This window comes from Mustela nigripes, chromosome 7 (assembly GCF_022355385.1).
Source record: "Mustela nigripes isolate SB6536 chromosome 7, MUSNIG.SB6536, whole genome shotgun sequence".
NCBI lineage: Eukaryota > Metazoa > Chordata > Mammalia > Carnivora > Mustelidae > Mustela > Mustela nigripes.
In genome coordinates this window covers 52985289-52999483 of record NC_081563.1, presented here as the reverse complement: position 1 = coordinate 52999483, position 14195 = coordinate 52985289, and the positions used below count along the sequence as shown (strand labels likewise).

Genomic DNA, 14195 nt, shown 5'->3' with positions numbered 1-14195 from the left:
TGTACCAAGAATTCAAAGGTAGGTCTTATTTTCTTTCTAATGATGTGATGGCAGAATTTAGTTTTGAACCTTTTACCTGGTGGTGATACTTAGTTTTCATAATGAAAGGTATCTGTTAACAACTGTGATACTTTGAAACAAAGACACAGTGTTTGCACAGTTACAAAAAAAATAATGAGGGCGACTATCATTGGAAGACTTACAGAGCTCTGGTGCTCCGATGTCTTAGAGTGCCATATCTTAAAAACTCCTCATAGTTCTTCATCTACACCATCAGTGTTAATTAAGAAAGACAACTGAGTAATGTCATTCTCACAACTTCCAGGATGAGGGCTCATTCGTGGAATTCAGTCTTTACCTCCTCAAATCAGAGTGAACTTCAGATCATCACTTTCGTTACTAGAAAACTGATTTTTGTGTAGGCAAATGAGCCAGGTTTTATCTCTTATCAGGTAAGTTGCCCAAAGACATTTGAGACAATGTGGATGGGCCTTGAGAGAATTATGCTAAGTGAAATAAGTCAGACAGGGAAAGGTAAATATTATACGAGTTCTCTTCTATATGAAATCTAAAAAAGCTGAACTCAGAGCAACAGAGAGTGGAGTGGTGGTTGCAAAGAGCGGCGGTGGCGGAGATGGGGACATGTTGGTCAAAAGGTACAAACATCCAGTTATAAGGGGAGTAAGTCCTGGGGGTCCTATAGACAACATGGTGACCATATTTAACAGTAGGGTATCGTATACTGGAAAGTTACTCATGGATGAGATCTTCAATGTTCTTACTACACACACACAGAATGGTCATTATGTGAGGGGATGGAGGTATTAACTAACTTCATTGTGGTAATCATTTTGCAATAAATACATGTATCAAATTATCACACCATACACCTTAAACTTACATAATATTATATGTTAATTATACTCTAATAAAGCTGTGGAAGGAAAAAGAGGAAAACAAAATATTCCTGTCAAACCGACCAGGGCTGTGACAAAGTTCATGGTTAACCACTGGTCAGAGCGTGTAATACATTTTTGTCAAGAAGTAAAGCTTCTCAGGGTAGAGAGGGAAGCAGGAAGGGTCACAAGGACCTTTTGACCTGTGAGGCGTCTGTCTATACCAGTCAACACCAAGTGCCTTCATTTAATTGCCTGGCCCAGCAGGACCCAGCGGTCCCATATGACATCAATCCTGGGCCTCAGGAAACGTGCCTGGGTCCATCAATAGAGCCTATGATTTTGTTAGTCAAATTGTTACTGCATTACCTTCCATGTCTCAGACATCAGGCTAAATGCTTGGGTATAAAGACAGAGAGGACAGAGGTTCTTGACCTTGAGAAGCTCACAACCCAGGGCGTAAGACAACTAGGGGAGGCGGTAGGCTATGGGACAGAAGTGTGCATAACGGGAGGGCTCTGTATAGGGCCTCTGGGCAGGCCTTAGAGAGAACGTGAGGTGTGAGCCTTCTATTCTAGAAGGAACAGAAGCGTGCTCCAACAGAGAAGCAGAAGCATTTCCAGCAAGGAGAACCGCGCCGGCAGAGAAGCCTGAAAAAGCCCGGCAGAGTCCGAGACAAGCAGGCAGCTTGGGAGGGGAGGCTGCGGACGGATGGTGACCTGCGGACAGAGTTTGGTGGGGCCACAGCATGGTTTAGACATTTGAGCCACATTTAGAAATAGAGGTATATTATGGAAAAAGAAAAAGAAAAAGAAAAAGAAAACCTGGCCACTGCGCTGGATGTCCAGGAGCTGGAGGGGAGGCGTGGCGCTCCCTTCTGCAGAGCTCTGGGCCCTCCTGCTCTTCACAAGGGCCGCCTCCCACCCCAGATCCCCGACTCTGCCGTTCATGCTGCCACCAAGCAGTCCCAGCATCACTCCTGGAAGCATTTGAAATTCTTGCCCCTGGTTAAGCATTCTTGGAAATTAAAGAGCGAGCAGGGGGAAAGACAGGCAGAGTGTCCGTGGGAAGCCATCACCAGCCCCTGCACAGAAGGGACGAGGGGAGGTAGTGGTGTGAATGAAGTGTGTGCTCAGGGCCCAGCCCTGGGGTGTGGATCCTGTGCAGCAAGGAGCGAGTGCGGATGAAACATCTCAGCTCTCCCCTGGGGCCACCCAGTGGCCAGACCGGAAACCGTGGGGGTGAGAGGGGCCCTGGGTGGGCTGTACACAGGGGCACGGGGTGGACTGTGGATCTGAGAGGGCAAGTCAGCAGCACACCTAGTCATTTAGGGATAGAGAGAGCCAGGAAAGGCCCTCTCCTGAGACTCATTTGGGCTGTGGTCCCTCTATGGGGCCCCTCCTAAGGATGGTGAAGCCACAGGTTCGAACGCCAGCAGGTGGGTTGGAAGGGGTTGGGCAGGGATGGCCCTGCATTACCAGGAAGCCCTGGAAGGCCACAGGACCCACAGCAGGACAAGGGCAGGATGGAGGCTCAAGTCTGGGCTCACAGATTCTTCCAGAAGGAGACTAAAGGAAGTGGAGCCTTGGAGTGCTTGTAGCCTACAGACCCTTGGACAGGACACTGTGGTTAGAGTGCTGGAGGTGGACTGAACCCCAGAGGTCTTGCAGCACAAGGTCTAGTCCATCAGGGGACCCTCTGTGCACTGGTGGTCACCTGGTCTCTGCTCAATGGTTTTGGTTGTCAGGGAGTCCCTTAGCCTAGGAGGAGGCTCTGGAAAAAAAGACCCTCTATTGAGCAGAAATCAACACTTTTGCCTCTGACTCTGCTCCTTGAAGCCACACTGCACAACATCCTATGTCCAAGGGCAGGTTCCTCACTCCTCTGGGTCCTTTACCATGTCTAAAGGTCGTAAACAGGGAGCACAACCCTATAATTGGGGCCCCATTTGCCAGTGGGTCTCTGGAAATATTTCTCATGACGTGTCCTTCTCCCCGTGCCTTCTTCTACCTTGAACTGAAGGGAGGCAGAGGATCAGAAACCAGAATCCCCTTTGAACTGGACGATATATTAGTGGCATTTAGGATCACACTAGATTTTTTTTTTTCTTCAAAGATTCCATTTCTCTATTTATTTGACAGAGAGAAATCACAAGTAGATGGAGAGGCAGGCAGAGAGAGAGAGAGAGAGACGCAGGCTCCCCGCTGAGCAGAGAGCCCGACACGGGACTTGATCCCAGGACCCCGGGATCATGACCTGAGCCGAAGGCAGCGGCCCAACCCACTGAGCCACCCAGGTGCCCTAGATTTTTTTTTTTAATCCAAAAATTGGGCTGAGCAAGTGGGAATCTGTAAACTTCATCTCAACAGCTCCCTCAGCTAGAGAGGCAGGAGCGAGACAGATGGGCACTGGGGGCACAGGAACACCCCAGGGTCTCACAACCAGCAAGAAGCAGGCCTGCAACGAACCTGGGTCTTTGCTCCCAGGGCCTCCTTCCACCACAGGGGTCCAGTACCCTTGCACTCTGGTTTGCTCTGTTGCAGGGGTTTCCTTTGAGACCAAAGACAGGTGGGAGAGTCATGCCACTTCCTCTGTTCTGATGGGACAGGATTTAAATGATGCTGGCTCCTCCCAGCACAGCCCTTAGGGGAGGTCACATTTCCAGATCGGAGGATTCCCTTTCTGGAACATGCAAGGCAGCCCAGCTCCAGCTAGTGGAGCTGTTCCTTTGTCCCGCTCTCAACTCCACTCCCCTGACCTCCTGTGAGGGGCTCCCCTGCAGGACGGGGACTTGCACCGGAGGACTTCGTGGCACAGGGCAGCCTGTGGTCCTAAGGCACCAGTACAGCTGCCCATCAGGGCCTGAAGCTTCCATAGGAGTAAATGTCCCTGGAGAGAGGCTCCCCACACCACCCCTGCTTTTTTTTTTTTTTTTTTTTTTAATTTATTTTTTATTTTTTTATTTTTGCTTTTCCCTTCTCTCTCTCCTGTTTCCCTTCCGGCATAAATGTCACCATGTTTTCATTCTCAGTTGCAAAATTTGGTTCCTGAAAAGCCACTGCCCACTTGGGCAAGCACTAGTCACATGGTGCTCCTTACAGACTCCGGTTCCCATAGGAGTTTTCTCACTTCTTTGCCCTAGATGATCCCCGCTGAAAGGAAGTCCAAGGGGCCATGCTTCCCAGGGGCTCCCACCTTCCGGATATATGGGGTACGGAAGCACGGCTGGGGGCAGGGGGTGGGGGATGCCCCGGGTAGGGACCAGGCACTGGCAGTTCCAGACATCAGACCTCGCCTGTGCTGTCCGCTCCCTGGGGCGTCATGTATTTAGAAGGCAGTAGGGATTGGATCAGAATCTCCAGGAGAGATTTTGAACAGATGCCAAGCGCCACCCCGACGGTGGATTCTACAGTTTGACTAATCTAGGGTGGGAGACACTGGCTTGGTGGAAAAGGCGTTGCTAGCCCCAGGTTGCGTGTCCACAGACACATCGCTGTCTATTTTTGAAGGTAGAAGGCTGGGACGGAAACCTCAGGGTCTGCCCAAGTAGCAAGTGCAGAGAGAAAATGTGGAAAAGGGAATTTTAGAAGATGGAGGAGGGAATGCTGTGCTGGAATTCCAGGGGGCTGCTGGGTAAAGAGCTCAGAGTTGGCAGGAGGCAAGGTGAGGTCACACACACCCCAAAAATGGGGAGAGGCAGGAGGCAGGGTAATGCGGGGACCAGGTAGAACTGGGGTGTGAAATTTGGGCCAACAGCCTCCAACAGGTCGAGCCCCGTCTGTCCAGATCATGCAATCAAGCTGGCAACCACAAGTTCCCTGGATAAACGAGGGAGATTGGTCTGGCTTGACTCAAAGTTCATCGGCGTTTTTCCCTGGGGAGTGTCCTGCCCGCAACACCCCGGGCCCCTGGCTAGATCCCGAAGTGGCCACCTGATACTGGCTCTGGCAGAGGGGGGCCTGGCAGAGGGCTTGGAACTCAGGGAGGAGAAGGAGCAGGACAAGAAAAAAATCTCGTGGGTTAGAAACGAGGCCTGGAGAGGTCCCTGGAGAAGGAATAGGGTCAAGGGGCAGGAGGGAACACCAAGTACGGGGAGCAGGTCTCTCCCTCCTTCTCCTAGGAGGTGGGGAAAGGCTCTATTGGGGGACAGCTGCCAGGCCAGCGCACTTGGGACAAGGAATTGCCTAGGTTTTCATTTTCCTGCAGGCCAGGTAGATGCCAAGCCCTCTGCAGCTTGGACAACACGTTCTGTGGGCTTGCCCTTGCTCTGGAAGCTGAGCATCCCCTGGAACCAAGAGCTCATGCTGTCCTGCCACTATTTTGCTCTCTGCTGCACCTGCATGAGCTCCTCCTAGGTCGCACCCGTGAGGTCCGCACATGGGTTAGCAGGGCAGGGGCCTTAGCCATGGGGGTTCAAGGGCACCGAGGCTTGTAGGAACTGGGCTGACAGCTGTAGAAAGTTTCCTACAGTGAGAAACTGGGCAGCAGGGAGCAGGGTGAGTGACTGAGGGTGGGGTGGGATGGGGTGGGGTGGACAGGTCTGCTTTTTCTCTTCCACTAGATTAAGCAGAGAAATTCCAAATAAATGCAGGCCTTAAGTTATGACTGTACATTCTGATATCCATTAACTCTGAACACCTAAGGGGCAAACTGCAGTGTTTCATTTCCTCTGCAAAACCTCTATAAAGCTTTTCCTAAAAGCTGTGTCCCCCGCCCTCACTAACGTGTCTTTTGCTGAGTCCTAGAGTACAGTGGTTCTCTGACTTGAGCATGTATTGGAAGCACCTAGAAGGTGGAGGGGGCGTGGGACACCTCTGGATTTTAATAGTCTGGGGGAGGGGCCTGAAAATTTGCATTCCTGAGATGGGGCGGCTGGTCTGGGGAGCACACCTGGAGAACCACAGGAAGGAGGCAGGGCAATGTGGGGAATTCAGGCTTATAATTCAGGCTCTCTACCTTATAATTCAGGCTTCCTTTGCGTGTTGTCTGCAACTGGTCCAGAATTAGTTTTTGCAGGTCAGTCTCTCAGCCAAATCTCAGTTCCTTTCGGGGGCGGGGACTGTGTGTTTTATACTTTCGTCTGCATCATTTGGCGTATTGTCAGACACCTAGCAGATGAAAGACTAATATGTTGGGAACTTTGTGGAGGGTTTGGTTTCTTCAAGCAGACAGGGATCAACTCTGGTGAATTTGAGGATTCCCACATTTTGCAAAAGAGCATCTAATTTTTCCTCATCACTTGCATGCATGGAGAAGATTCTTAATTTGCTTTTCAGTAACATGCCACTCTCATGAAAGAAAAGCTCCAGTCTTGATTTAGGGGGAAAAAAAAAAGTTCATTCCTTCATCCTTCCAAACAAGGTACGGTACAACTGGACAATAATGCACATGACTGAAACAAACAGAACCACATTTTATATTGCTCACTACTCTTTAAATAAGTATAATTCCGATATTAAGGAAAAGAACTGCTAATCACATTAACACATTACAGAAATCAAAATTAACTTATCACACAAAATAAATTAAAACATTAAATATTAACCTTTTCAGTGCAACATATACAGAAGTCAGAGTAACAAGTTCTAAAAAAAAAAGCCTCAGGTTTGTTATCATAAAGATAATGGAAAGTTGAATACTTCAGTAAGTTACTACCCTAGGAAGAGGGGCTGCTTTTCAGTACTGTGTGTTGTTCACCCCTAGATCTTTCCAAGAGCTTGGTAAAATCAGTGGCTGGAGAGGACAGGTCTCATGTTCCCACACTGAAAACAACTGTATGGGTTCGTCTTCCTTCTGTGATGTCCCCTTGGGTGCTGGGCTTTTGAATCCTCCCCCTTCCTTAGCCGAGCAGGTTGGGAGAAACCAAAGCCCAGACCCTAGAGGGCAGGCAGGGTCTCCTGAGTAGTGCTGGAACCTTGTTGATCCATTTCTGCCAATATTGCCTGGAGAAGAGACTCCACGCGCAGTGAGACAACCCAGCCCTGGAAGACGGGCCTGAAGAGGCGCCTTCTTCTCCACCTGCAGAGCACAGATTCCCAGGAAGCTCTAGAACCATACCTCCTCCTACATCCCCGACGCATGGGCAGCTGAGGTGCCAATCCCACCTCCTCGCTTCTTAGGAAAATAGACTCTGGGAGGCTGTGCGGCCTCCTCTGTGGGAAGACAACGGCCGAGCTCGGATCTTGCTTGATTTCAGGTGTGTCGGAACCATCTTCCAGATCAGTGTGGACTGTTGTCTATCTTTCCATCTAGAAGAAAAGGTTTCTGGCCGGTATGCTTAGACCCATCACAGCCTGCAGAGCAGTGGGCGAATCTAGGCTCCATAAAATATTTGCAAGCACCCCCTCTTCTTTTTTTTTAATGGGGGCGTTTCGCTTCTCCTGAGATGGACACCGGAAGCTGCTTTGCTTCCCACTCTCAGGCATGCGGCTGCGGACCAGGAAAGGCCTCAGGAAGGAATCCCTAGTCATATCCTCAGGTTTCTCGAGGCCAAGGAAACACAGGGAACCCATAAAGATGGATTTGAAGATGCATTTTTAACCTCAAAAGGGGACATTTTTACAGCTAGCTCAAAATGTACCAATACCAAGAAATGGCCCAGGAATCCAATGTTTGCTGGTCATCTGATTTTTAAAGAGAAACTACAAAGAAGCAAGGTTCTCCTCTCCTGGGCACGGACAAAGGTCCATCCAGGCCTGCCTTCACCCAGTCTCTGTGGCTAACTCTTTTCAGACCTGCTGGTTTGCCGAGAACTGCCTCGGGAGCCACGCACAGGGAGGCATGCTGCTCGTTCCCCGCACGGTTCACGAAGTGACTGCACGGGCGTGAGGAAAGGGGCGCCGAGGACCAGAGCCTTCCCGGACACTGAGGTGACGTCCCTGCAGGGAACCTGGAAGGCTCTCATCCCTCTCTTACACCTCCGCAAAGCCTCTCGGGCTCTTGGAGACCAAACACAGGTCCTGCCCTCCCTCTGGTGACGAAAGCCCCACAAAACATCTCACGTGGGTTCCTCTTCTCTAAAGGCAATCAGACCTCAGAGAGTCTCTAAAAGACCGAGGAAAGATTGTGCTAGAGTCAGAATGTGACTGAAGCTAAAGACACACTACACCCCTGGTCTCTCTCGCCAGGCTCTCAGACTTTCTGGAGGGTCTGGTGAGAGAAAAGAGTGAAAATTGGGGTGTCTGCAATCCCGTGCCAGTGGGACGGGTCTCTGAGCCAGATGCGACAAGTGGGCCTCCGTGTGCCTACCCGCGGCTGGAGGACGGGCGCGAGAAAGGAAGCTTCAGCCCGGAAGCTGTGTCAAAGGCCTCAGTAGCGGGCCAGCAGGCGAGCAGAACCCGTTTCTGCCCTCACTGCTTCTTCATTCCGTCATCCCATCCGAGTGCCAGAGCTAAGACGCGCGGCACATAATGGTCTCAGTTGTAACAAGTAAATTCATCAAAACGGACAGATTGGGGAAGAAGAATTAAGGGAGGACAAAATAACCTGGTAGAAATTTTAAGCCAACTTGCTATATTTTAAAGGCCTCTTTCGTGATGGGTGGGGCCAGACACACTAATAGGTAGAGATCTTTCATTTTTCAAATATTAGTGAATACAGAGTTCCCTTACGTAAGGACTTCACGTACTATTTCACTGTTATTCTGTGTACCGTTTTTAATGAAAATGTCTGGGGGTGAGCTCTCTGCTGTTTAGCTGGAGGGAACCAGTGTTTCCCACAGGCAAGCCCAGGAGGTCAGAACACACCCAGAGGCCCATGAAAACATTTCTCCTTCTCTAAGGGGAAAGCAAGACCCATCCTGGTAGAGGTGACTTGTTAGAGTTTTTGTTAATAAAACCAGCATCCTGAATGAAAAAGAGAAAAAAAGAAAAAAATCACGGGGACATTTCTCCTAATGCTAGAAAATAAATAGGAAGGTTAAATTTCTCCTTTTAAAAATAAATCCACAAATAAACCGAACAGCAACATGGAAAGTAAATGACCAGTCCCCTTTTTGTGGATGTGGCCCGGAAGGCCTGTGGCTCTCCGCTTGTGCTCTATTTCTAAATACATGGAGGGAACACTAGGAAGTTAATCTGTCTAATCGTGGAGCTGGGCAGTCCTGTGTTCGTCCCGAGGAGAGGCACACACAGGCACTCTCTCCTCTCTCCCCACAAAGCTACAAATCTTTGCTGCTGGACTGGCTAGCTTTTCTACTGGAATGTATCTGGGGGCCCTTCCTTGCTTTGTGTCTTAAATGCAAGACCTGTGAGCCCCAGTCTTCGCTCTCATCAGCAACTCCTCCTCTGTTTCCAATTCTGCACCCCGGGGGGCTCTTCCCAAGCCTTAGCTGTCCCAAAGGGGCCAGACGGTTGTAATCAGTCAGCTAACTTTTCAGCCAGCATTACATACATCATTCGTGTAGAAGTCTGAAAAGGTTTTATGCTTTTTACATTGACTTAAGAGATTAAAAATGAAACCATCATCCATCTCATAAATAAGAAATGATCTCCGAGGCTGCTGACGACTTGGAAAGGTCCTCGGCATCGTGTGTCTGTGGAAGATGTTGGGCTTGGCCGAGGGGCTCGGGGGCAGAGGACATACATGGCTCCTCTGACATTTGGCATCTTCCCGTAACCAATAGTTATCCTTTTCCACCTTCTTCTCCAATAAACGGATGAGAAAAAACTCAATGACAGCAATCTCTGGTGTTGAGGAGGATGGATACTGTTTTGGGGAGACGGGCCCATGGAAAAGAAACACAGCCTGGCCTCGGCGACTGGCAGAAGACCACAACATGTCTCTGGGCTCCGAGGCCGGCAGACGCACACACCTTAGCTATGTCAACCAGAAGTCCACCCCTTTGCAATTCTTTTTTGACCAGTCTTGAAACCGTGATCCACTGATTTCTTCTCTAGGTCACACCAAATAACCCCAAGCAGACAGAGTTCTTGACAGAGTTGTGAAGGAAGGCCCACAAAAGACAAAAAGGCTGCACAGGTGATTGCTGGCAGAGTAGGAAGCCAGCTGGTCCTGAAGAAGTCCTTTCTTCCTCAGGCTGCCACAGTCTATCTGGCCAAACTCCCTCTGGGCTCTTCAGACCACTGGAAGGAAGGAGAAACAAGTTAAGTGCTGCGGGCCAGCCCCCCAGCTGTGCTAGGAAAACAAGCTCGGGACAGAAACTTGGAGATGCATCAGCCAAGGTCACCAGGTTCTCTTGGGCAGACAGGCCCAAGCCCAGATTCCTCTGGTTCAACCTCAGGGGTAGCAGCTTCTGAAACTGTGCTTCTGGGACCAAAGGCAAGGCTGACTGAATGTGAAGTGAGTCACAGTAGCAGAGAATGGGGATACAGCGTGCTGTGAGGAGAGTCCGCCCAGCTTGGGGACAGCTCCCCTGGAAGGGGTGGCCTGGTGGGCAGCTCGTGAGCTGGTCCAGGACTCTGGGTGGCAGAAGGGCTTCCCCTCAGGCCATCTAAGATTGGACCCATTTGTTCCTCAATGGGTGGGGCTCTGAGGCATTCTCTATGGCGCACGGGAGGCAGCTCTAGAGTCCAGTTCAGCCTGGACATCCTCCTGCCCTTTTCCCTCCCGTGGCTCCTCGGGAGCTGGAGAGGTACACGTCATCTCCAGGAGCGGCCTTCAGTCTCAGTGGCCATCTCTGGAAGGCCAGACCCTTCTGCGGTGCAAAGATAATGTCCTCCCAAATGCGGGCAGAGAAGGAACATTAATAAGAAACTTCCTCTACCTTAAATAGCTCTCCTGAGGTGAGCACAAATGGCACAAAATCTACTATAAATTTTCTGAAAAGATTTCAACTGTTTTTCTATTGGTGCCAAACAACAATCTAAAAACTTCCTTAGCTCAGTGGATGGTCCTTGGAGGCAGCAGGAGAGAGGGGTGCGGGGGCCTTCAGAGGCCCTGGTTCTCATCCTAGTTCCCTCGTGGACTGATGGTTGGACCCAAGCAGACCTTTGGCAGACTCAGTTTACCCGCACCACTCACAAATCCTCCTCCTCTTAAGGCCGTTAGAAGGATGAATAGATTAGCATCCTTAAGAGCTGTGGGCCTCCTAGCTGACAAGAACTGCTCATGCACAATTACTACGGCTCCTGAAGAACAAATAAAGTGCTCCTGGGCCTTCGGTGCCTGCCAGGGCAGATCGCCAAGAGGTTTAATGGACATGTCGGTGCTCCAGCTTCCCAGCCGCCCTTCTTCCTACTCTCTGCAACCGTGAGCTTCTGGAATGGAAGCTGCTGACTAGAGAAGGTCACCCTTGGTGTTAGCCTGCGGTGACGGTCTCCTGTTCCACTACTTCCCGAAAAGGAAGTAGCCTGTGGTGACGGTCTCCTGTTCCACTACTCCCCGAAAAGGAACTTCAGGTTTTTGATGGGCTTGACTGGTCACAAGAGCATTTCAGAAAATCTTGTTGATGGGTGACTCTCCAGGGCTTGTCTGGATAAAGGAGCCATTTGCCTCCATGAGCCCCGAGCTGGTCATACCCAGGTGAGGACTCCTGAGAAGCAGGTTTGGTCCCACTTCCGGATGCCCAGTATTCTTCGTGGATGTCAGTGAAAATACTCACGAAGCAATGGTAAGCTTAAAGATCACAAGAGCCCAGAGCTAAACAGTGGTCTGAGAGCTGTAGGCCAAATCCCTCATTTCACCGATGGGAGAGGGGAAGGGACCTGCTCAAGGGAAAGAGAGCGAACATCCATTGTGTCCACAGTTTGTGATACACTCTGCTCAGTCCTCTACATCAGCACTCATCCAATTTGCACAACTTTTAAATAAGAAAACGGAGGCTCAGAGAGGCCAACCAACTTGTCAGAGGCCACACAGACTAATGAAGATAAAAGAGCTTTTTTTCTGAGTGAAACGTACCTTAGGATAAACTCAACCTGACTTGGGGTGGATCAAAACCCTCTTCCTTTTCTCCCTCTTCCTGCATCACCCTCTAAGAACGTCTGCCCTGCCCTGGAGAAGGTGGTGGTCCCCTCTCCATCCACTCGTGTCTCCCAAGGGAGAGAGGCCCCTCGTCGCGACAGCCCCTTACCTGTTTCAGAGTGGCAGCAAGCAGTCCTTCCCTTCAGCAGGGCGCTGGGCTTCTCGTGCCGGCAGATGAGAGCCTGGCACCACTCACAGTGTTTTCGGACCTGGCAGCAGCTGTGGACAGAGAACATGGGCTGGGCAGGAGCCTAGGGCAGGCGGGCCCAGCTGGTGCAGCGGTCATGGGAAGAGCCCGCTGGGTGGCTCTGGGCTCTGCAGCGACCTTCCCACCGGGGCCTCCAGAGGGCCAGCTGCACATAGCCAGGGGCTGAGCACCCTGCAGGGTGGTGGCTTTTGGGACAGATGCTGGCTGGCAACAAAGGCACCTGTTTGGCCCTCAAGGACCAGCTCTGCGAGCACAGCTCTGCTCCTGGCTCTCGGGGCAATGCAGCAGGTGGGGAAGCCCTCAGAAGGGTGGTCAGTGCTGGGACAAGGCAGCCACTGCGGGCTGGCGGGGCTGTGAGGGTGTGTGTGGGGGAAGCATCCCTCACGTCCTTGCCAGCAGCAAAGCAAGGAACAAGGATGGGCTGAACAGACCCGTGGGAAGAATGAGAGAATGAGTTGCAAATCGCCACAGCTTTGAATCTTTCCGTGGACTACCATTTTCTAGCTGTGGCAAACCCAACCTCTTGGTGAATGCGTGTTACCCGGAGCCCTGGAGCCCCAGGTTTCTGAGTGCTCCTGCCCCACTCTGTGCACGGGAGTGAACAGTGTGCAGAGTTCACATGAAGAGAGAACCAGGGAACCCAAAAGAAGGGCAGAAGAAAGCACTGAGGAAGACACTGATGATGCAGAGACACTCAGAGCTCTTTTGCATGGGATATCACAGAGGACTTTGTTTCTCCTCATTCTAACCTTGACCTGTGCCTAATTCGTGCATCTTCACTGGGGATGGGCAGGGTTTCCTCGTGGACATGGGCCCAGAAACAAAAGAGAAAACAAACCTGTTGCTGTGTTGCCCCCTTGGGGCCTGGTGGCATTTCATGATCCCCAGCCCCTCTCTCTGGGCACTATCCTGGGAAGGCCGCCAGGGCCCCCGAACCTTTGAGCAGCAGAGCCAAGAAGGAGCCTGAGACCTTCCTGCCCAACACACTGCTGTCCTGGGTGGCCAGAGCAGTCTGCCTCTGCATGGCGCCCTGCTGAGCTGCAGAGTCCCAGATCTGGAGGGATCTAGAGGACCCGATTCCAGATCCATCCATCACTAGAGGTTGTCTTTTGCAGTCGGCTAGCAGTGGGCTTATCCCAGCCACTTCCTAGCAAGGAGCATTCCAGGGCAGTGTGACTAAGGCCTCCTAGTACCTCTGGCACAGGATAGGCTGGTCCCAACCAACTCTCCAACTCAGGAGGGCCCCAGGCGCAGGCACCCAGTGGCCTGGCTGGGGTAAGGGCTTAGTGTCTGGCTCAGGGATTCTGGACTGGTCTCTAGCAAGGATGGGCTGGGACAAGACAGAGGGGAAGGGAGGGGCACCTGGGTGGCTCAGGGGTTAAAGCCCCTGCCTTCAGCTCAGGTCATGATCTCAGGGTCCTGGGATTGAGCCCCACGTCGGACTCTCTATTCAGTGGGGTGCCTGCTTCCTCCTCCTCTCTGCCTGCCTCACTGTCTACTTGTGGTGTCTGTCTGTCAAATAAATAAATAAATAAATAAAAATCTTAAAAAAGAAAAGAAAGAAAAAGAGGGGAGGTGAGACTGGCTTCCTCCCTGGGAATGAGAGAGGCCATCCAGGCATCAAAATTAGCTTTTAAATCCCTCTGGAGAAGCTCACAGGGGCATCCTGAGGCTCTGGGACCCTCCTGGCCACAGAAATAGAGGATAGTGGACCTGACAGGTGAGTACATACAGCCTGACGACCACAAGAACTGCCCTCGTGCACAGGAGAGTCTGGGCTATGTTACAGCATGAGCTAGGGCTGCTCGTCCACCACCTTTTCCAAGACAGGTGGGAGTAGAGCATGTTCGGCTTGAAGAGGAAGGAAAGGCCAGCTCAGTTCAACCTCATCCCTCACCCTTTAATGCTGGCTTGGACCGGCTCCCGTCAACAGCGTGGGGCTCTATGGGACATCAGTTTGTCACCAGAGCCGCAGGTGTGTATGTTGCCTCAACAGTGGCAAACCAATAACCAAACAGGACAGAGACTCCTTATTTTTTGTCCAGACTGCGGACAGCCTCAGAGGGCTCCTGTCTGGCCTCCTTCATTAACACACAGCGGCTTCCTCCAGCCCTCACCAGAATGGCCCATCCCCCACTGTCTCCATCCTGAGTGAATCTACATCAAGC

The 14195-nt window shown here is 51.3% G+C and overlaps 1 protein-coding gene across 1 annotated transcript in view; it reads right to left on the bottom strand.

The window, feature by feature from the left end:
* Positions 1-6289: 6289 nt before the first annotated feature.
* The window catches only part of TGFA (transforming growth factor alpha), a 106035-nt gene continuing 98129 nt past the window's right edge, over positions 6290-14195 (bottom strand). Inside the window, exons 5-6 of the mRNA XM_059405899.1 lie at positions 11929-12038; positions 6290-9979 (exon numbers count right to left, since the gene is read on the bottom strand). Coding sequence (XP_059261882.1) covers positions 9972-9979; positions 11929-12038 — 118 coding nt within the window. The 3' untranslated portion in view covers positions 6290-9971. The remainder of the gene's footprint in view (positions 9980-11928; positions 12039-14195) is intronic.